At 38.4% G+C, this 25,207-nt stretch overlaps 1 protein-coding gene across 18 annotated transcripts in view; it reads left to right on the forward strand.

Annotated features, from left to right (window-relative positions):
• The window catches only part of LOC101736209 (caskin-2), a 339,004-nt gene that overhangs the window by 165,198 nt on the left and 148,599 nt on the right, over positions 1 to 25,207 (forward strand). For 4 of the 18 annotated variants that reach the window (XM_012695775.4, XM_004932494.5, XM_012695778.4 and 1 more), the window contains exon 1: positions 21,053 to 21,606. The exons of the other annotated variants lie outside the window; for them this stretch is intronic. In XM_012695775.4, the coding sequence (XP_012551229.1) occupies positions 21,075 to 21,606 (532 nt within the window). In that variant the 5' untranslated portion in view covers positions 21,053 to 21,074. Of the gene's footprint in view, positions 1 to 21,052; positions 21,607 to 25,207 lie in introns of those variants that run through there. 18 annotated transcript variants of the gene reach the window in all.

Here is a 25,207-nt window from a genome sequence, read left to right on the forward strand (position 1 = left end):
CTGGTGGTAGGACCTCTTGTGAGTCCGCACGGGTAGGTACCACCGCCCTGCGTATTTCTGCCGTGAAGCAGTAATGCGTTTCGGTTTGAAGGGTAGGGCAGCCGTTGTAACTACTGAGATCTTAGAACTTGTATCTCAAGGTGGATGGCGCATTTACGTTGTAAATGTCTATGGGCTCCAATAACCACTTAACACCAGGTGGACTGTGAGCTCGTCCACCCATCCAAGCAATAAAAAAAAAAATTAAAAGTACTTTTACGGTTTAATCTTGTGTTTTTTATTAGTACTGATTTCAGAACATTTCGAATAGTTTTCGACGACTCCACGTGAGTGAATCCTTGGACTCGTCCCTTATTCGTCCATGAACACAGTTACGGTACCAGACTAGATTAAACCGTAAAAGTGGTTTCACTTAAATCAGACCTAAGTTCGTTAACCTTCGGTTTTTTTAATCATTAATTACAGCCGTACAATTCGAAACGACTTGTTAAGCAGTTCTTTTTGTTGTATTAAATGGTTCGTTTTCTTTCATTATTTTTTCATGTTCACAGTTCTCCTTATTATAAAGATCACTTGTATTTGTATTAGCGTTACCTTTGAATATATTGAAAGAAAATTAGTTGGGAACCTTCTCATTAAATACGTATTAAATGTGTTCGTTTCCATGGACATTATCTGATAAGGTTATCGATAAATTGATTAGATAATTCTAAACGAATGTATTAATTGTGTTCAGAATGAGATTCGAACTGATTAAGAAGTTGAGGTTTCAGTGATTCACATCTTAGTTGTCACTTAGAATTGTATCGATTTATACTTGGAATTTAATTGAATTGTAATACTGTTCCATTTGGACAAAAAAAGAATACCAAATGGTACAAAAGTTTAGTTTTTGATATTACTCCTTTTGAAGTCTGTCAATCTGATGATATATGCGTATCCAAGAAAAGAGAAGTCATCATGGTCTTGATGATAAATACGCTCGGTGTACACTTATCAACTGATGCGATCAATTGCAGGCACCAATTTGTCGAAAGAAATCCGTAGGTACTTGAATAATATCCAAAATGTCTACTACGATGAAGGAACAATATCGTGTATAAAAATGCTTAGAAAAAAATTATAAATTTACGTTATTACTGGTAATAGAACTGTTAGCCCGCGCGGGTAAGTACTACCATTTCTGCCGCGAACCAGTAAAGCATTCTGGTTAGGCGTCAATGCAACTGAAATTTGGACATCACGTCTTAAGATGGGTCTCAAGATAGTATTCGCTTTGTGATTAATTATACATATGACCATTTTTTAATGGTTACCAAATCAACAACAGCAATAACGAGGCTTAAACAAACACCACTTTCCGTTACATCAATTGACTTCCGATTGTCGAGCAATAGTCCTTTTGCATGTTCTACAAATAATATTATTATTGTATATCATTGTCTGGATCTGTCTTGTCTAGTGGATATCAATAAGAGTATATGGGTCGTTGCCTGCGTTGATGCCAAAAAAGGATAAATATAAATCTCCTGACAGTAGCTAGATCGCCAGTAATATTGAAATATATTGAATTGTCAAATACTTACATTGTAACACGCTAAAAAATAGGACATCTCGAATTGATCTCTTAGATAGTTTACGATCAAAACTACTCACGAATCGAAGCGATAAATAAACTTGATACATTACCGTGCCTCGAACATTTATTTGTGTATTTTTTGTTATCGTGAAAATCGAAATCCACTCATTATAATTCCGTTGTAACGTGATACGACTTATTTAAGATTCCCACAGAAAACGTGCTTCACGTGCGTTTGCTTCGAGAAAAGATCTCTGAACGATCGGCCCGTAAATCAATAAGCAATCACTTTAAAATGAGATTATTTTGAATCGCGATATTATTATTATTTATTTATGGCTTAGATGGTTGGACGAGCGCAGGTCCCACGTGAGGTTAGCTGTTTTTTTTTAATGCTTAATTAGGTGGAGGAGCTCTCAGCCCACCTGGTGTTAAGTGGTTACTGGAGCCCATAGACGTCTACAACGTAAATGCGCCACCCACCTTGAGATATAAGTTCTAAAATCTCAGTATAGTTACAACCAGTTATAAGTATAGTTACAAATGGTAACCGGCAAGCTCATAGACAGAATTAGGAGAACAGAAATTAGGAATACCAACCGAACCATTCGAACCGAAACGCATTATTGCTTCACGGCAGCATTGGGCATATTGGTGGTAGCTAGCTAGCTACCTATGTGGGTAATTAATCATATCAATTACATTAAGGGTGTCTGTTAGTCAAAAGACTATTTTTACTGGCAGCGAACTAAATTATTTCTTGTTTCCTATGAGTAAATTGTATGTTCAACATCGAGTGAAGTTGAGCTGTTGCGTATATACAGTTTATATATATTCTTAAATAACAAGAGTTTTTCATAATCCAGCTATATATAAAAATAAAGATTCTAGACCTAGAAACGGGAGCCTAGGTGTTCTTCTTTTATTTTATTTCTGTTGCTTAGATGGGTGGACGAGCTCACGGCCCACCTGATCTTATTTAGTTACCGGAGCCCATAGACTGCTACAATGTAAATGCCGCCGCCTATGTACTTTGAGATAATAGTTATAAGGTCTCAGCTTTTACAGTACAACGGCTGCCTCACCCTTCAAACCGAAACGCATTACTGCTTCACGGCAGAACTAGGCAGGGCGGTGGTACCTACCCGTGCGGACGCACAAGACGTCCTACTACCAGTAATTTCACGATTGACATCCTGTTGTATAAATATAGAGCGATAACATATACATCATTGCACACCAAAATACAATTAACATAGAAAAACAGGTACAGAACAACAGGTAGTTATATTTGTAAAACGGGCGGTCTTATCGCTAAAAGCGATCTCCTCCAGACAGCCATTTTATTTATAGAAATTGTAAAAAAAGATACATGAGTAAAACAATATATACTAGATATAGGAATGTTTTAGTTTAAACCTTTGCGTAAATAATGATGATGAATTCATCTCATGATTACGTCAGTATCACTCTTGTATCACGAATTTTCTTCTAAAACATCACCCCTTTCGGTGCGCTAACATTCCATTAACATAAATGAAATTAATAATATCTGAAATAAGAACACCTGTTACAGTTCATTATGTCGATGGCCGTTACGTAATTAATCAAAAATGCGAGGCTTGAGTTGGAAAACTAATTTAAACTTGCCTTAAATATAAATGTATTGTTCTAAATAAGCCCTATCTTAGATACATTGAAAATCCTTGTTAAATTAAGTTATTTATTGATATTTTTTGTGTTATCTATTAGCAAATAGTATACCTAACGTATAAATGTAATGTACCTACGTAAGAAATTAAACAAAAATCTTGTGAAAACGCGTCAAAATGAACGATTAATTATAAATAAAATACTGGAATTTTCAATGATCAGAAAACTAATCGAATATTATTCGATTTTAAAATTGACAGTCATTTCATATCAATTAGATTTTGTTCACACATAAACTTTGGTAAATACTTACTTTTTTTTTAGCAAATAATAATTGTCCAATATTCTTTTTGAAGATGATCTTTACATAAACGCTAGTATCCTAAGTGGCTATTGCAGCTAATCACGGACCGATAGGTTAGTTCACAGGCTCAACCTAAGAGTATTTGCTAACACTGGCCCTAACAAGAGCGGTGCTTGGTAGAATCTACCACCGGATCGGAATCGCGACCCATTGAGAAGATTTCTTCTCAATCGCGATCGCGGTCGCGATCTTTCTTTATTCTTTATTGTACACACAGTTAATATTACAGTAATTGCGATAAGATATAAAAAATGGCGAGCTTAACTCAACAATTGATCTTCATCTCTCTTAAAGGCGATTTTGCAGGCAATTTGGCCAAGATCAACGCCAAGACGCCTCTGATCGGTCCCGATTTGGTTTCTGTTCTATCTACTCCTATCTAGTCTATGTCCTCAAAGAGATCACTTTACCCTTAAGAATTTAAGACAATGTCCAAAGAAAGTAAGCTACTTAATGCTGAATTTGGCCCCGGAAAAAAATTATCTAACGCTCTAAAGAAGTAACAATAATTAATAAAATATGATCTCTGGTAATAATTTACGACTATGTCGACGGCCGTGAGCTTGAATGCCGTTAATACAAAAATAAATAATAAACGTATTCGCGTAGTTAACTCACATGCATTCAATAATCGTGTCTCACATCATGCGATCCCATCTTCGTACAAAAGGCCTCATAAAAACTAATTAAAACGCTTCATTTAACAACACAAAGGATACCATGATCGTTATTATTGAGTTATCAGCGAAACAAAGAGCCGTGCCGGATAAAGAAAACTGCTCTAATGACTATATGAGCTCAAATCGTGGAGGTTGTATAGTTAATGGGACTGCAGATTAACAACTATAAAAAGATTGCTTTAACATCATTTATAGGGACTGATTTTACATTAATTTTGCTTCAAAAAATAGGACACTTTTAAACCTAACGGAATAGGTAAAGCCGCATAAGCATATTCAACCGTTTTTTTATTGTCCTTTTAGGCAGACGAGCGTACGGCCCACCTGGTTGGTGAGTGGTATCCGTCGCCCATGGACGTCAACAATGACCGGCATGAGTGGCAGACCCAAATCGCCATGTATTCGTCTATTTGAGATATTTAGATAAGGTACGCTGTGTATACAGAGTGCCAACATTGAGCAGTACTATCCAAAGATAGAGACAGGATTTTGTTGACGACTGACTTTAAAAAGAATTAGAGAAGAAGAAGATAATTGAGAAGGCCTGCTACTGCTAATAGCTAAGGCAATAATGTCGTTGTCACCGTCTGTACAAACCGTTTCCATTTTAGGAAAGTATTTATTTTATTTTTCAAAATCTTGATGCCGTCGGTTGGTGCAGCTAAATAAAGACCCGTACTATATAACGTCAATGGCCCCGACGTAAACAATGAAGGCGTAATCGCCATGTGCGTTCAACGATTTATATCCGAGACGATGCGACGCGTGAATACTCAATTTATTTCAACAGATAGTGTGAACCGTTATAAGTCGACACCTTCAGGTTCTTACTGCTCTTAGGGCTGATTTTGATAAACACTTAAAATGTGAAATGGCAAATATTAATTTAAATAGTAATAATAAAAAAGAATAATTGTACAATTTTGTTTGACACTTTTCACTACAGCTCCGTTTATATTTATTAACGGTTAAATTATTACTCGGTATGGCGTCGCTGTGGTGTTCTAGAAATTATTTATTTTCAAATTTTTTGTAATTTTAAAATCTTATTGTTAATCTGCACCAAAACATGGCGAACGTTTAGGGTGTTTCATTCGTAAATATCATCTGTGATTTTCCTTTTTATACGCATGGTGATACACTAAATAATTTTGCGGCAACTTAAACGAAGTGATAGATAGGGTACTAATAAAAAAAACGCTTTCGAAATAGTACTAATGAAATTTTTATAGTGATTTTTAAACTTAAAGGCCGCTCGCTTTCTGCAAAAAGGTAACTGTGCAGATTGCTTATAGTTCGTTAAAAACTACTAAATTTGTCACTTATATTTTATTGGTGCATTACCTTGAGAAATATGAAACATGATATATTTCGGCATATTGTAATAAGGAGCGAATGCGATCAGCAACGTCGAACAAATATCTCCTTCTGCAACATCTTTATTTCCTCGTCAAGTAACTTAAATCTACATTAACTGACTGACTAAGAATGACTTTAACGATGAGGCAATAACATAAAAAATTACAATTTGCGGAATGCGGTGGTGGGACATGTTGTAAACTCGCATGGTTAGTTATTATATATGTATTTATAATAGATACAATATGTAGAATAGGGATCGTAGCGCATAAAATAAAACTTCCAAAATCCGTTCCAAAATCTTCTGTTTTAATAATAATTAGCACTTTTATTACGTCTTGCTCATTTTTCAACCGTCTTCGCCATCTTCTTTTTCTCTGTCATTCTGTCTGTCATTCTCTTCTCCCTTTCTTTCCGTGTTCTCTCACTCGCATCTTAGCGCTCCATTCCACACTCTTGTCATACGTTCCGTTCTTACCAATCCTACGTATATTTAGTTTGCCATTCAAGTGTGTTTTATTTGGTTTTTAAGCTAGGTTTATTATCATTCGTATTGTTAAGGGTAATCAAATCTATCGATGTTGGCAGTTGTAGTCTGTTTGCTATGACAATCGGATATTTTGCTTGTAGACTTTTGTAGTATTGTACTGTAAGCATGTTGTCATAGCAGTTAATAGAGAAAGCTGGCAGCCCTATCACTGGGCTCGTCGAGGCCGTGACTTCTGATAACATCGCTCTATCTATCATCGAGTGCGTATAGATTATTAAATTCAACAACTTCGACTATCAACTAAAGAGATTCATTGCTTACAAATTTGTATAATAATATGTCTAATCCTATATTGTGCGTAATAGATTATGAGTTAGGTTCAAGCTGGGTATTAAAATATCGATACCAAATTCGCCGAGTAAAGTACGTATTATCAACTGATTTGCATAATGAAGGAATATCATCGAAAAATAGTAATTTGCGTAATAACTTGTGCGTAATGTAAACTCCAAAAGATAGTAATCCTTTAACTTGTCTCGAGGTTTGTGGCGTTACAATAGCTAGGGGTTTTCGATAAAAAACTAAAAACAAGAGAGGGTCAAAAAAAAAATTACATCCATATTTCATAGACGAAAAAAAAATGTAAACAATACCCTCATATTTGGTTCGACCTTAATTAAAATTAAACAAAATCAATCATTTTCGTTCGAAGCATTCATTAACATTGAATTTTCGAAATTGGATTCCGGTACAATAGGATACAGTGGTTCATCGCTGGCTGACATGCCCATCCATCAAACCGGTACTATAAGCACAGTTATAGCCGAACTCGATCAAGGTTTTCAATTGATGTCAACGGCCTCTCGATAAAATAGTTTGTAGTGGCATCGCTACGATTATTAATTTTGATTTCGTTTTTATTGGACTATGCTTTGATTACGCGCGGTGACTGTATTGTTAGCTGTACAAGCAACGAGCCAAGCCAATGCCCTTTGAAAATAGGAGACAACACAGTATTTTCTTCGGCTTTCATGTTTTTTTTTTATTGCCTTTCTAGGCATACGGCCCACCTGATGGTGAGTGGTTACCGTCGCCCATGGACTTCAGCAATGCCAGGGGCAAAGCCAAGCCACTGCCTACCGTATGTGTCGTAGACATAATTAATCTCGCGTTTTTTATTGTCATCGTATTATTTCAGATGTTTCGAATGATTAACAGTTTTCGTGGCTACGGACGATATTAGTCGTAATAGTGGTTTTAATTAGGAGACCATTACGTTCAGATACATACATATGAATGTACGTCCGTTATAAGCTTTTATTATACTAACAGCTATGGTTAAAATTCGCGTGGATATTGCGCGCTTTTTAAAATATAAATTCAAACTTACAAATGCTGTAATTAACAAGCGTATCTTTAGAACTCAAAAATGTACTTAAAATAATAATATAAGTATATGAAGAAAAAGAGTAATTGCTAGTTACTCTGTATTAAAAAAAAAGGAACATAAAAATTTATAATGCATAAAAATAGTAATGACTTGAATGAAAAAAAGGTAATGTATCAGATTTTTTTTCGGACTGGAATATACTGTTGTTACCAAGCAGTTTTTTTTACACGGACAATATTATAACTTTTACGATATGAGAACCGCTACACGTAAAAATTAATACATCTAACATCGCGAGAACTTAACGAGATCAGTAGACGGAACCAAACCGCAGACAGGTGCAATCAAAGCAAATAAAAATTATTGTAATCACCATAATATACAATCGATTCTGAGGCGGAAACTTTTTTGCTTGACTTACGGCCGGTTTTTGCATGATGTGCAATTATTACTAACGACTTCAATGCGATTTGAATATGGGACGGACGGCTTTTAACAGACTTCAACTTTCTAGCGTGATCAATTGTTTTCAAGTTTTTTTTTATCGTAACTTTTGCTACAAGAAGACTTGGTGATCGGGCTGAGATGAGAATTTTACAAGATACAATCAAACTAAGGCCTTCGAAACTTTTAGTCGCCACGTCTTAACGTAATGTCGCTAACGAATGCTAACGAAGCTGTCATACTTATCGGTCGACGCGGAAATTCGACTCGAGCCCCATTATGAAGTCCTTGTAAAATTCCGCGAACGCTAAAAATGTAACAAGTCAAACACTCGAATGCTTATCCAATTTGTAGGGGGTCACAACGTCACGTTCTGCCTTCAGGCCAAAAACAACGTCGTAACAAAACTGTATTAAAAAAAAAATTGTCAACGGCCGTATGAATTTGGAGAAACTTAAAGATTGGAACGCGCCAAAAACTGGCTTTCTTTTAAACATCTTTCCGTCGTCGTGAGAATAAAATAAAGGACCTCTTAGTATTCGTAAAGCAACCGGAACAATTGAAACTGCAGTTGACTATCGCAATTACCTTTCTCCAACTTTGTTCTAGTTTGATGAATACGCCGTGTCACTATTCATATTTACTGGTGGTAGGACCTCTTGTGAGTCCGCCCGGGTAGGTACCACCACCCTGCTTATTTTCTGCCGTGAAGCAGTAATGCGTTTCGGCTTGAAGGATGGGGCAGCCGTTGTAACTATACTTGAGACCTTAGAACTTATATCTCAAGGTGGGTGGCGCATTTACGTTGTAGGTGTCTATGGGCTCCAGTAACCACTTAACACCAGGTGGGCTGTGAGCTCGTCCACCCATCTAAGCAATAAAAAAAATACATATTCGTGTGTAAATGTTTTATATATCGCACGTTTCTAAAGGCTGTTTTTTTGTACGTGTCTAATATCAAATCTCGTGTTCCGAGAACTCGTTTTAACATCAATGTCAAAGTCGCCACTACGAGGTGAGTTACAGGCGTCTAGTGAGGAATGACCTGCAATTTCGCGAGGCGTTTCAATGTTCCGACGTGTCTTTATGTCGGTGGTGACGTGGGCCCGGGGTAATTTAGGAATATAAGACCCGCTTTCACCGCTGATGAATGACCCCACATCCGCGTCCCTTCACACCTCGCGTCATGGCGCGCTATTGAGCCTCACAAATCACTTCTCTTTCACCGCTCCTGATGTCTCCTTTACAAAAAAAAAGATGTGTCGTGTCGTGGGACACCGGATAGGAACGAAGTTTCTTATTATAAAAATATTAATTTTAAGTTCTAATCAAAGTATAAAGAAAATAAAACTGGAGATTTCGCAACAGCCCGTGGTCATTCGGTAACGTGCGAACGTATTGTGGTACACTTCATTCACGGTTGTTTGCATAAGAGTTAGTGTATTGCGCAAACGAACGCTGTGAGATCGTGGTCAATGAATGATAAAAAAAAAAAGTGTGTGTGTCCGCTCCGACGCACGACTGGAGTTTACTGGATATAAAAAATTAAACGAAACAATACGAGAAATAGTTCTATATTACGACAACACGATACACTACAGATTATTAACAAATTAACGAGACACAAAACAAACGACTAACAAATATATGAAAATACAATAATGAGAGAAACGCGCGATCAGTACGAGGCTTTGTGGCGGACTGCCGGCGCAGCAGCCCGGCGTCACCTGCGATAACGCGGCCGCGCGTTGGCTCCTGATTGGCGCGCGCACGCATCACGCCATCAGGAGCCAATCAGGCGCATAACGCATTTCGTGTGACATGCTAGTACGATTTTGGTCCCCATAATTTTCATACCCCGGGCCTATATATGTAAATCGATTCTAAAGGAGTAAACTCCAAAAATATGTTAATTTTTGTACGTTATTACAAAGTTAAGTCGTACACTGTGTGCATTACTAATAAAAATCTTACGTTACGGACGTCTTTTCCCGGTTACAGTTCCCCTCCGGATCGTCCCATAAGGAACTTCGTTCAAAAAAAAAAACATTTTAAGCCCTTTCGATAAAACGTATTAGGCATCATTTCAACAAGTAAATATTAGTTTCACTATCGGCAATTATTCAAGAGTCGAGAATTATCAATGCAACAATTACTTTCTGATATGATCTGTGATTACTGTGTAGCTTGAGGGTATGCGATTAATCGATTGGTACTTTCTCCCGAGGTCAGGTATTGTTGGTTGTGGCGTTCAGGTGATGGCCCCGTGTCTCGGAAGTGCCTGTAATTTAGTGCTATCAACGAAGGAGATTTCTCGCAGCTCTGATATGCGACTCACATTTGTTTCGCTGCCTAGTGCCTCGAATAATTTTCCGAGGGCATTGAACTTATTGTTGCTTTATTTGAGTCAAACGTATCTTTATCGTCTACTGAGACCTTGTAAACTATCATTTGATGACAGAGGTATTTAGTTTACAAAATATGTTTTGCTTTAATTTTTATTCAACTAACCTCGACAAGGAATGTAATTAAAAGTCGTGGCCTAAACGATAAGACGTCCGGTGCATTCTACTGCAACTATACTTGATACCTTAGAACTTATATCTCAAGGTGGGTGGCGCATTTACGTTGTAGATGTCTATGGGCTCCAGTAACCACTGAACACCAGGTGGGCTGTGAGCTCGTCCACACATCTAAGCAATAAAAAAAGCAATAAATAAATAAAATGTAATTTTTTTACTCAAGAGAGGAAAGTTCAGCGCTGTTGTCGGAAAACGAGTTTCCTTATAGAACTTGTGTTACCCTTTTACACATTGACGTCATTGTACAAAATATATAGTGCGCTCTCTGTCTAACATGGAATTAAAACGCAATTCCTGAATTTCGGTAAGCTTTTACGTTTATATTTACTGATTGGCTATATCTATGTTAATGTCTTCTAAGCGAATGGAAAAAAAAACAGTTAGCACTCTGATTTATTTGTTGCGAGGCTGAATTTAACACGTTGACTTCCTTGTAGGTCATCGGTGTCCTACGCGGCGCACTAAAGTAATTATGTCGATTTCTGTCAATAACCGCCCGGATTGTTTTAGTCCTTTAGGTCTCTTAGAAGTAGATTCATCCTCAGTATCTTCGGGTTCGTCTTCCCCAGAGTCTACTAGATATTCAGGCGCCAAAATAAGAAAATCGAATAGAAAACTCGACATAATTATTTCAGTGCGTCGCATAAGGTCACAGTGATCTACATGGCGCTCAACGTGTTAAAAGTGCTTAGTAGTCACTTTTCAAGGATAACCAAAGTCGTTGTGTAAATATTTACACTACACATAAGCCGTGATGTTCAAAGAAATGAATTCAACAGTATGAGTAAATGCAAATGGCTTGTGAAGTGTCAGTATCCGCGTCTAAATGTGGTTAGTGAGTTGTACGCAATTTAGCGAAGACGTACTAAAATCTTGTGGAAGCAAAGCGGTTTGTTTAATTCATCATTGTCGAACGCTTTTATTGTGATCTTCGTCGATAATTAAAACTACTTTGGCTGTTTTATCTCGTGTTTTTTTACTTTAGTTTTTTTCAAGCACCGCCCACCCACCGCTCGCTACCCATGGGCACTAACTACCCACTGAGTTTCTCGCCGGATCTTCTCGCGGTGGTAGATTCTGAGAAGCTCTGCTCTTGCTATGGCTAGTGCTTGCATATTCTCTCGGGTTGAGGCCGCCACCTCATCTACCTTGTAATAGCGCATACCTGGTAATAGCTCTTTAGGCTACTAGCAAATCGGTAGGGAAGAAGAAGAAGAGGAAAAAAGCATAATTACGTCCCGCGAATACTGAAGACAATACTGTTTCTTTATCGACATTCGCCAACTTTAATTGTGAAAACGTAATATAAACGAAACAATTGTGGGTAGTTGCAGTTTTAATGGTTTTGAATGTATGGGTGAAGAGTGAGACTATTTCTGCCACGAATTAATTAATCCGCCGCATTGAATTCCGTATAGAAGGTATTATTCAAATTATGTATATAGAGACATAGTCCATATATCTCAGTGTGGATGCTATTATGATATTCATTGGCTTTTGTGTGAATGCATTGCTTCAGATACACTCTTCTTTCCACTTTCGTAATTAAACAACTCTATATACATATCACTATTCATCGCACAAAAAAACCGCTCCCCATTCTACCCTTATTGTTATTCAGAGTAGTCAGTTTTCCAATCTGTACCCAAAAGAAACATTTTAATTTCATTTCATTGTACAAAATGTATGGTTTTCAAAATATATTCAAATGACTAGCAAAATTTTGCAAACTCAATCTATCGCGTTTCGACTTCATCGAGCCAGTCATGTTTTTACGGTTTGCTGTTACTGTGTTGAGCCATTTCGAACAATACCGCGGTACAAGTTGTCCTTCGTATCAGATGGCAAGCATGCGATGTGACATCGTTCTGTGCCGTTAGGGCTGGTCATTTTGAAAACGAAATATATTATTATAATAATGATATTTATATGAACGTTGTTGTTTATTTATTAATTATGTCGTGTAAAAGAAAATTATCTTTAGAGGTCGAGTTCTTTCAATTCTTGAGATTACACTTGACATTGACATGATATAGAAAATACAGAGACGTCAAGAAGGATTCAATTCTTAAATAAATCTTCCACAATAACTATTCCATCTGAATTTTTTTTTGGGTTACACATTTTTTTTGTTACTTATTATTCAAATTATAGATAGCCTTCAAGCTGTGATCGTTCGTATTGTAATGATACGATTTGCAGATGGTTCGTGACAGATGCGTCTCTGAATAAACATTGTTTATATATACCTGCTCATAGGTAACTAAAAAATAGGCTTCGTTCGTTTCTTTACAATTAGATATTTAAATAATAAAGTCAACATATAAACTTCTAACCAAATAGTTTAATGTGACAACCCTATCGTGTACAAGTAATTGTCTTATTACGTGAGCTGACAACGATCGCCATCACGCGAAATTCATTTAGCGGCCAACATTTATCTTTATGCCGACATGGTATTTACGTTTTGACCTGAACTTTAAACCTTGTTACACATGTTCAAGATAATTTGACTAAAAAAGAAAAAAACGTTACATAATTTCACTCTTGACTTATCACTTTCTGGCGTAATGGGCTGGTGTGTTGATGGCCTTCTTGTGTTTTATCATGAGCTATCTTGAGAAGTAGATCGAAGTCTCATGTTGATTCAAACCAAGACAGAGCGTGTCGGACAACGCACAATAAAGAGTTCAGTAGACAAATCACCCTATGAAAATGAACTTATGAACTCAAGATTTTTTTTTTTCTTTTTCAATTACGTACATAGATGCATATTGTGGAAACCCTACTTTTTTGTAATTTGTATTTGTATTTGTGTTCTTTTTTTTGAAATGTATTTAACACACTATTTTAGGCAGCGGCTTGGCTCTGCCCTTGGCATTGCTGAAGTCCATGGGCGACGGTAACCACTCACCATCAGGTGGCCGTATGCTCGTCTGCCTACAAAGGCAATAAAAAAAAAAAAAAAGAAAACACTGGCGCTCAAACTCGATGAAATTAAAAATGGTTTCTTTATTACACTATTGCAATTTAGCTCTAGAACCCTAAATAGTACTAGGTCGATTTCAACGGAAGGATAAGGAGGCTGTGTCTCGACGTGGCGCTCAATAAATCCGAGGCTCTGTGGTTTCACGGGCCGCGGAGGGCGCCACCCGTTGACACCCACATCGTGGTTGGAGGCGTCCGGATAGGGGTCGGGGTGCAGTTGAAGTACCTCGGCCTCGTGTTGGACAGCCGGTGGGCCTTTCGTGCTCACTTTGCGGAGCTGGTCCCCCGATTGATGAGGACGGCCGGTTCTTTGAGCCGGCTGCTCCCGAATATTGGGGGACCGGATCAGGTTGTGCGCCGTCTCTACGCGGGGGTGGTGCGATCGATGGCCCTGTACTGGTGGTAGGACCTCTTGTGAGTCCGCACGGGTAGGTACCACCGCCCCGCCTATTTCTGCCGTGAAGCAGTAATGCGTTTCGGTTTGAAGGGTGGGGCAGCCGTTGTGACTATACTGAGACCTTAGAACTATATCTCAAGGTGTGTGGCGCATTTACGTTGTAGATGTCTATGGGCTCCAGTAACCACTTAACACCAGGTGGGCTGTGAGCTCGTCCACACATCTAAGCAATAAAAAAAAAAAAAAAACGGTGCACCTGTGTGGGCTGAGCCGCGCAACCGGGCCACTATGGCTCGGTTCCTGCGCCGGCCGCAGCGCACCGTTGCCATCAGGGTCATCCGCGGATATCGCACCGTCTCCTTCGAGGCGGCGTGTGTTTTGGCGGGGACGCCGCCATGGGAGCTGGAGGCGGAGTCGCTCGCTGCCGACTATCGGTGGCGCAGCGAGCTTCGTGCTCGGGGCGTGGCGCGTGTCCCCGAAAGTGAGCTGCGGGCGCGGAAGGCCCATTCTCGGCGGTCCGTGCTCGAGTCGTGGTCGAGGCGATTGGCCAACCCCACGTGGGGGCTACGGACCGTCGAGGCGGTTTACCCGGGCGTTTACCCGGGGCTGAGCCGACGACGAGGTGTCACCATTGTGGACACGACCTGGACACGGCGGAGCATACGCTCGCTGTCTGCCCCGCTTGGGAGGTGCAGCGCCGTGTCCTGGTCGCAAAGATAGGACCTGACTTGTCGCTGCCTGGCGTCGTGGCGTCGATGCTTGGCAGCGATGAGTCATGGAAGGCTATGCTCGACTTCTGCGAGTGCACCATCTCGCAGAAGGAGGCGGCGGGGCGAGTGAAGGAAAGCTCTCCTCACTACGCAGAAACCCGCCGCCGCCGAGCAGGGGGTCGGGACCGGGGTCGTATCCGTGACCTGGCCCCCTAAGAGCTAGGGGTCCCACCCGTTTTTTGCGGGGAGGGACCCAGACGTGGGGTGGCGTGCTCTGCACGCTCACCCGCAATAGGAAGCCGGGTGATGGTAGACCGTGTTCCCCCGACCGCTCTGGGGGAAGGTGTAACGCGGCGCCATCAAAGCGGGCTCTCGGCCCGCTGAACGAGGGAACCGGTGGTCGTGTCGCTGGCGGCCACCGGTCCGGCGTCCGTGGGACGGTGGGATGGATGTAATGTGCTCTGCGTCAACCCTGTCCCGCCGTTTCAATAGCCCCGACTGGGCTCCGGCCCGGTCCGAGGTAGGGCGCCGGTTGTGAGCGGCAGGAGTTTTTAGTGAGGTTCAACTCCCACATACCCCCCCTGCCGCGCGGGTGGGGAACCGGCGATTTTCTCCTGTGGAAAAAAAAAAAATTCAATCGATTTCAAATAAGTGATCAATCTTGATCTTGATCTTGTAACTTACTTGAGACCTTAGAACTTATATCTCAAGGTGGGTGGCGCATTTACGTTGTGGATGTCTATGGGCTCCAGTAACCACTTAACACCAGGTGGGCTGTGAACTCGTCCACCCATCTAAGCAATAAAAAAAAACTGTTCAACTATTTATTTATGTGTTCAAAACTTGCAAAGATTTTATTACAAAAAAACATTAATGATAATATCGTATTATTACCATAAATAACGTAACATTCTCAAGTGGCAGATCACTAATTAGATTAAACGTGATGCATGTGCCACTGGCAGTGTCAAAGACATTGTTTTAATAACAAAAGATAATATTTATCGGAAGCTCTTTGTGCTCGCACATAAATAATTCTCGACGGGCTCATTAAATATATAAATGTCGCACTTAACGCGAACATGACCGACGATGTCGTCGCGTAAGAACTTACGCAGCTTTATCGTGCTTTTTGTTAATATTGCAAAACAAAGAAACCGTCATCAAACCCGTCAACGGCTGGAAACATTTCGATCAGGAAATCTTCAGGTTGGCCTTGAGGCTGTTATCTTGTGAAGTTTGGTATTTGGTGTTATAATTTGCGTAATCACTGGTGGTAGGACCTCTTGGGAGTCCGCACGGGTAGGTACCACCACCCCGCCTGATTCCGTGAAGCAGCAATGCGTTTCGGTTCGAAGGGTGGGGTAGCCGTTGTAACTATACTTGAGATCTTAGAACTTGTATCTTGAGATGGGTGGCGCATTTACGTTGTAGATGTCTATAGGCTCCAGTAACCATTTAACACCAGGTGGGCTGTGAGCTCGTCCACCCATCTAAGCATTAAAAAAAAATCAATATCGGTCAGAAAATCGGGATGCATTCAACTATAATATGATTTAAAGAGTTAAAAAATACATAAACAAGTTCTATTTTTCACTACAGCGTGTTGTTCTTTTTCAGTTTTTAAAATACCCACATTTTTACTATGCGAATAACAATCAGGTTTTAGACACTATCTACAATAGTCCAAAAATGTTATATACTATGAAGTTTTCATATATTTATTTACAATGATCACGAAGAACAGGCGAGTAAGTCTCAGCCAATAGGATTTTTTTTATTGAATTCTTTTTTGGTGTTTGTTTTCAATGGGTCAGCTTCAAGAGCCACCTAGAATTACTTAAACCAAGACAAAACATGCATTGTGTCACCCAAGTTGAAGCTTCAGGAACCGAAACGCTTGACCGCTTCGTGGAAGAATTGGACAGGCTATACACAACGGTGACATTTCAATGTGGGAGTTGTCCTTGAACACGTAGCTAATACACAACGGTAGCCTTCCTTCTTCTAACGAGGCTTGTGGAGAGTATTAAACGGTAGGCAGCAGCTTGGCTCTGCCCCTGGCATTGCTGAAGTCCATGAACGACGGTAACCGCTCACCATCAGGTGGGCCGTATGCTAGTCTGCCTATACGGCAATAAAAAAAAGCCTTTCATCATGGGAGTTGTCCTTGAACACGTGATAATACCAAAATATTACTACGCTCACTATAGGCTCACTATACGCTCACTTGACAATACCAAAATCCAAATAGAACACCAGCGTTAAGATAAATAGCAATCGATGTTGAATACGAACGTAAAAATCACTGTTTTTACAACAAGGTGACATTGTCATATAATTATCTCATTCACAACTTCAAACTCTTTCAAACGAGGAAGTCCCTCATCTGAACGTAAATTACATAATAGCCACGGTCATTATACTGCAATCATGTTGTTTCGGAAGCCGATTTTCGCCGAATACTTTAAGGACTTAAACACCAATTGACTTACGAAAACCATAACTATAGGAAGGGTTCTTTGAAAAATTTGAACAGGTTAATAAACAGTATCATAGAATCTATTGTATATCAAGTAAAATAATATTTAAACATATACCAAATTTAAGACTAGAATTGGGCTAAGGTTTTAATTATTTTAAAATAATCAGTTCCTATCTGATTAACACATATTGCTATATTTAATTACTTTATGTTCTTTTACTTAATTCGAATCAGTGAGTGGGTCATAAATTGTAATTTCCCCTACATATTCGGCTAAATTTCAAACCAAACTAAACAAAACTTTAATATTTACACTAAATATGCTTTTAAAAGGCTGTACTTTAATTGGGACGTCTTTTTAGTTTCTAGGATCCTCGAGACAACATTCTTATTTCTGCCGCGGAGTAATCACTCGTTCTCAAAGGCGAGAAAGCTGTCAATAGCTCAGAGCTCGCGCTAAAGATCTTGATGCGAGCGTCAGTGTTTAGAGTAACATGCCAACTATTACCAACTAAATACGTGTTTTACCTATTAAAACATACATTTCCCGAAAACGGACCTTGATCTATTACTGTTTTAGTACATATTTAAACGTGTATAATTTGGACATATCGTCTTCTCGCATTAAAACTGTATAATCTCAAAACTTACTAATTTTACAGGAGAGTGTTTTATAGGTTTAACGTGTGTCATTTTTAATATTAATCATCATTGCAACAATTATTTTTTAATTTTTTACTAGTTGAATTATCTGTCTTTTAAATTAAGATAAAATTATGTATTAATTTTGTTAATAGTAGTCAAAGCATAGGTAAACTAAAAAAAAAACTAAAACTAAACTACGCTCTTTTGACAGTATTTATGAGAAAAATACTGACGATACCAAATGCTTCCGCATATTAACTCAATTTCGAATATTTGTAAAAATTGTACACTTTTAATGCGAAAAGACGATAATATATCGGTCTTAACAGGGAATTCTAGTTTTAGGCTCAGATGACTGTGTACGATATGTCCCTCATTATTTGATTATTATCAACTGGATAATTCGAGAAACAATGCCTTCCTGTTATGAAATGTTTGTTTGAGCGCGTTTTGGATCGTGTTTAGACTTCAATGGCCGAGTGCTTGATCTAATCATAACAAGTGTGGGTAACACACGCTAACCAACCTGAACTATTTTTAAAACATTCAATCGCTCTAAAAAAAATTAATTTAATATTCACTTACAGTTATCGCAAGCTACGGATAGACATAATTAAAATTATTTTTACGAAAGACAGAGTGTCTGTCACGAAAACTGTAAGAAGCACGAGATTAAATCGTAAAAGTTATTTTAGTTGAAGTGATTTGAAATCCCTACGTAAGACATTTAAAATATTCAAACAACAAATTACAAATGAATTAAAAATTAAACTGAACGTCTTTCACAGCTAATTCACATGATATATATTTGTAAATATGTACCTACATATTTAATATCCATTCTCATCTAGGTAAATCACTATTTATTATTTTTCTCATGATCTGCGGAGAGAGATTTATTTAGAGCACTATCTTATTACCTACCTATCGTAAAAAAAAAAAGTGTGTGTGTCCGCTCCGACGCACGACTGGAGTTTACTGGATATAAATATAAATTTGTGTCAGTTGAATACAGTAAAATATGCATTTATTAAAAAAGCTTTATTAATAAATGATTTGTAGCGGGTTATATTCGGGTATCAACCCACTAACAGTTGATACGTTCAGGAATCGAACCCGAACGGCGTCCGGCCACAAGCAAAACGATGTCGGTAAATTAAACGAAACAATACGAGAAATAGTTCTATATTACGACAACACGATACACTACAGATTATTAACAAATTAACGAGACACAAAACAAACGACTAACAAATATATGAAAATACAATAATGAGAGAAACGCGCGATCAGTACGAGGCTTTGTGGCGGACTGCCGACGCAGCAGCCCGGCGTCACCTGCGATAACGCGGCCGCGCGTTGGCTCCTGATTGGCGCGCGCACGCATCACCATGGCCAATCAGGCGCATAACGCATTTCGTGTGACATGCTATACTCTCTAGTACGATTTTGGTCCCCATAATTTTCATACCCCGGGCCTATATATGTAAATCGATTCTTAAGGAGTAAACTCCAAAAAGTTAATAAAATTATATCCGATTTATATTTTCCACTATTTACATTTATTCCGAAGTCTTCATTCAGTCTTTTATGCACTTGTAGAACTTTAAACTTTTACTATGTAAGGAAAAATGTCCGATGGACAGTCTTCTATCTATACTATACATTGAGGCCAAATCCCTATTTACGATCTCGAGAAGCAGGAAATAGTGGCTAATTCGATAATTATTCGAACGCCGGGCACTAATTTGATAGTTTCCGAGGACGTATCGTCAACTGCAATCGTTAACAATTGCGGGTCCTATTACAGAATCGAAACTAATTGAAATTTCACGCCAAATTGAGTCCAATCGTTCCTATTAATTCTAAACTTGCAACGTCTCTGTTGACGTAAATATTTTTATTAAAAATACTGGAAATAAGTCGAATTTCGATTTCTAGTTGAAGAAATGACAATCGTCATTTTAATTTTTTTGTTAACTTAATTGCGTCATATGTAATTGGAGAAATTATTACTATACATATGTAGAAACTAAATATAAATGTTTTAGTCTTATTTAGTTCCGAATTACATAGGAGATTCTAAGCTTATCAATTTTCTCGGGCTGTAAGCAAATTTCCTTACAATACTATCGTGATCGCATCAATTGTTTCTCCTTTATCGAGCTTCGTATATTACGATAGGCCATTCCAGTACTGTATTACTGTCGTCGAAACTATATCTGCGTTTCTAAACTGTTTCTTTACACGCGTTTCACAATACACCAAGACACGTTCTCACATAAAAAAACATAAATATCTGCGTAATTCAGAAATTGCTTTGAAAACTCTAATTAGAAGTGACAGTTCCTCTGAAATCATAATCGTTACACGCAAGTGCGTGACGCTAGCTCATTAGAATACGGATATTTTTAAAGAAAGAAAATTCAGAAGTAAAAGTTTCAAATAACACTTTGTCTTTTTTTCCTTCTTCATTCAGGCTGCTAATAAAAGAACTATGCTATATTTATTAATAGGAAATCTGTTTTTAAGCTAGCACCGGTTGACACGAAGTCCCTTTTTATTTCTGCCAAAAAAAGTAAAGTGATTCCCAATCGATTTGACGGTGACCAAATTAAATTGAGGTTTAGAAACTTATTCTCAAAGTCCAACGTTTTCAATAGCATCAATGAAATAACTCTTCATTGTCAATAGGTAAATTGTAATGCTATGTATATACATAATCAGCTCAAATTCAAATTCAAATTCAAAATCATTTATTTCAACTTAGATGTCAGTACAACACACTTGTTGAATGTCAAAATATAAATAACAATGTTAACTCTACCACTAAACTAACAACTCTAGTCCCTATCTTCAAGAGTCAATTGAAATAATAACATTTCTTCTAAAGGATTCGTTTTATAAGTAGTTCGCAAACAAAAACACAATTAAGTGTGAAACAAAAGGACTACTATTGCACAACTGATATTACTATGCAGAAGCCTGTGTTATTTTACGCCTATTCAAATTGCCTTGAGTGGTGTTTAAGCATTTGAGAAACATCATGCACCACGTACTAAACTGTTTATGTGTTTCATTTGCCTTTATAATTGTTTATGTATTTTAAATACGCAGTTGTTTTCGTAATTTATTTGGTCTTTTGTTGAAACATTACCACGTTGCTCTATGGTATATAGGTGTTATTAATGTTTAAAGTACTGATTCGAAAATATACCGTGCAAACCATGATAATTAGACACCCATGGAATGCGGTGTCTAATCCAGAAATCTTTTCATTAGGTAACTGACTGGGGATCCAATTAAAAATGACAATCGATAAAGCCGGCCGTCCGCCCGCACCGCGACGAGCTTCGTCCACATACAGAAGCTACGACGAACTCGGCAACTTAGAAAAAGGCAGACCACTAAAGTACAGGCACGGAGGCTTCGAGGACCTTACAGGAATAGAGCGAAGGATGTACGATTACCAAAACATGGACGATATTACTGTTATCAGTTCTGAGGAGCTGCCAAAGCCTCGAAGGAGAACAATAGAAGGGATCGCTAATGGATTCAGGCGGACGTTTTCCGTCAGGAGTCGCAGAGGAGGAGAGCCCGAAGGAGTTGCTATGGAAACATTCAATGTGACCTATGAAGAAAATTTCGCAACAGTTAGAGGCGCTCCCTTTGGTAGACGCAGGTCGCTGTCGCGTGACCGAGGTTCGTCTTTATTGGCTAGGAGTTCGTCGGAAGGTGATGTGAGGATGTCGCTTCCACGTGCACCGCCTGCCACGCCGACCCCACGTCTACACCGCTGCCTCCGTGCTCTAGGCGGAAGCTGGAAGAATCTATTACTATGTGAGTTTTAGTATCGTCCTAAGGGCTTTGATTAACGCTTCAAGATTTCAGAATCATTTAAATAATTAAAAATGATCATATTTATAAAAAAAACATTACGACTAAAACCAATTTGTTCCTCTTTGTTGTTATTCAAATTAACCGTTCACTGGTAGCGCCTTGTCTGGGTTAATTATTGAAGCGACGGGTACAAATGACCACGAACGGCTCAGACGGTTTAAATCTGTGATTAACCACGGCTTAACCGAATTAAATGCTTTCTTTTATGTAAATCACATGATTGTTTGCACTATAATTGAGGCTGGATATAAATCAGAGATTAGAGCTGTGAAGCTGTTTTTCATTTCTGGCCACGCTGGTGACTAATTGAAACAGACGTAATGACCGAATATTATTGACGCATCGTTAGAGAACGCTTTGATTTATGACAGGCCGGCGCCAACCAATTATGTTTTTTTTTAAAGATGAACACACTTCATTTGGAATTTGGATATTACATAACATAACTAAAGTGGATATATGAATAAAATTATTTTAAACGTATTTACACTTGCTTGCATTAAAATTGAAAAAAGGCGGATGAAATAAAAAAATTACGACGTCTGTAAGCCTATCTGCTGCGTCCTATCTGCTGTAAGAGCTCAGCTACATCCAGACACTTATAAATACTATCGCACTTTGAGAAACGATATCCTCAACTGCAGTAGAATATAGGTTATGCCAGAATCTAAATCATGGTTGCTGCGGCGCGACCACAGAAATGACTGTGGTATCTTCTCTCATTGATGTACACCAGGATTTTGTTGATCGCCTGTAAAACTTGTAAACTTTAAAGACAAGATCGCCCTGACTTCACATAGAAAAGCATACACTTAACAACATATTAACACTTTAATTTACAGCAACTAACACGATTAGTCGCATCGATAATATAATATTAAGGCATCGAATAAACATATAATTATTTGAGCTCATAACGCCTACAACAAACACCTACATAATGGGCATAAGTGGGCACCGGATGTGTACTATAAAGTTGTATTTTAATCGATTCAAAAAAAAAATACAAGATCCCATTCACCAAATGAAAATGCAAATCGTGTAGGCACTTCTCCTTATTAGTAATAAATAAATTATTTATTTGATAACATGATTTTATTGGGTAAGCTCGTGAACGAAAAGTTTTGTAAATTTTATTATTTTCGTCCTCGGCTAGGCTTACCCAAATATAGATATCGCAATATCACATCTACATTGAGACACGATATTAAAGTTTTTTTTTTATTGCCTTTTTAGGCAGTCGAGCATAGGACCCATCTGATAGGGAGGGGTTACCGTCGCCCATGGACCTCAGCAATATCAGGGGCACAGTTAAGCCGCTACCTAAGTTTCAACTAACTATCCCATTTGCATCAGAAATAGAGATGATAGAACAGAGAAGATCCGAACGGGCTCACAAAACCTTCTACACAATATCAAATGTTATCTATCAATTTGAATTAGTCTTCAGATAGTTCTAAGAAGATAAATGTATCGATTACAAGCAGCATAGCGTTCTGGATACGCACATCATAACAATGCATATAAATTGCATAGTAATCGAAATTGAACCTTCTTTTTCTCTGGCTACCGGACACATCATCAACATCTGGGTACTGGACGCAACATCTGTCCAGCACAGACCACATACGATGAATTTAACCCTCACTAATCTAACCAGTGTCCAATTAAGGGAATTGCCCTTTTTAATTTTCTGATACGCTGAGTTTTCGAATCCCTTTTCAAAAAAGGGGGCGGCTTGAACGTCTAATAACTGCATTTGAGACAATGTACATTGATCTTTATATACCAGTAAAGGTTTTATTTATTTAATAAATAAAATATATACAGTCGAATTTTCTTTGTATATAAATAAATTTAAACGCGTTTGGAACATCAGATGTCCTCGTGGCATGTTTGCTTTTAAGTAGTTACCGATATCTATAGACCGCAAAACATGATTGCCGCCACCTTCTAACACAAGGCCGAAGCTTTGATTATGCAACGTAATAAAAAGGTAATCCTACGCTTCACATTGAAATCCATGAACGTACACGCAGAAATAATCAGTGTGGTAATCAGTTAACTGGTGGTAGGACCTCTTGTGAGTCCGCGCGGGTAGGTACCACCACCTTATTTCTGCCGTGAAGCAGTAATGCGTTTCGGTTTGAAGGGTGGGGCGGCCGTTGTAAATATACTTGATATCTTAAAACTTATATCTCAAGGTGGGTGCCGCATTTACGTTGTAGATGTCTGTGAGCTTCAGTAACCACTTAACACCAGGTGGGTTGTGAGCTCGTCCACCCATCTAAGCAATAAAAAAATGCTTAGTGAGAGTTTTTTAACGTTTTCGATAGCGTAAAACTTAACTCAAATGTATATGCAGTTGGAACAGCGCCCCTAGCGGCAATCGTGGGTAAACGTTCCAACTCCATACAAATTTGTGTTAACTTTTACGCTATCGAGAACGTTAAAAAACTCGCACTAAGTACAAAGGATTCTAGTAGTTACCCGTGCGGGCTCACAACACGCCCTACCAACAGTAAAACATCTTACACGTAAACGTGTAGTAAATTTTTTTTTCTGACAAATATTTTCTCGTTTCTAAAAATGCGATTTTTCTTGTTATTATTGTATACTAGCGACCCGCCCTCGCTTCGCTTCGTAAACTGTTAGTTATTATTGATTTCTCCACTATTTAATGGATATTATTATATGTACATATAAACCTTCCTCTTCAATCACTCTATCTATTAAAAAAAACCGCATCAAGATCCGTTGCGTAGTTTTAAAGATTAAGGCATACATAGAGATATAGGGACAGAGAAAGCGACTTTGTTTTATACTATGTAGTGAAGAGTCAGCGATGTTTAGCTAATTACACTTACAGTATGTAATAAACGAAATGAAAACCAGCCCTACACGCTTAGGGTAGCGGAAATTATTTCTTAAATATCCGCGGGGCGTGAGAGAGGGATGTCACTGCACTCGCTGTCATTACTAAGAGACAGAGGAGCTTGCATGTACAATCCATGTACAGTATTTCTTTTGTATGTGTTTCTATGCTGCACCGACGTAGAGAGAGTAGATATGTTTTATTGTACACTAATATAAAATTAAAACACTTCGATCAACACTATTGTTGATCGAAGTTAAAACAAATGTAAAAATTCCAAACAAATACAACAATGAGTTGTCTTGTTGTTATAACGAAGAAGCAGGTGAACAAGAATTTTGTCAGCAAAGAAATTACCGAATCAAAAAAGTAAAACGTATACAAATATATTAGTAGGTACTTATGGTGCTTTAAAAACATGACGTAATTCTCATGCTCTAAATACTCAAATTAACCTTAAACATCACAATCTCAATACAACACTCTTTGAAATGTTCGACTCTGGACTGAGCTGAAACTTCACAATGTTTCCTGAACGTTTTGACCTGGCCTTTCTTCAAACAAAGTTTAAAAAGAGTTTTTAGCGATAAGCAGCGGCTTGTGCCCTTGACATTGACGATGAAGAAAACACATTAACCACTTACGATGTGGGCCGTGTGTTTGTCA

The sequence above is a fragment of the Bombyx mori genome, chromosome 17 (assembly GCF_030269925.1).
Source record: "Bombyx mori chromosome 17, ASM3026992v2".
Classification (NCBI taxonomy): Eukaryota; Metazoa; Arthropoda; class Insecta; order Lepidoptera; family Bombycidae; genus Bombyx; species Bombyx mori.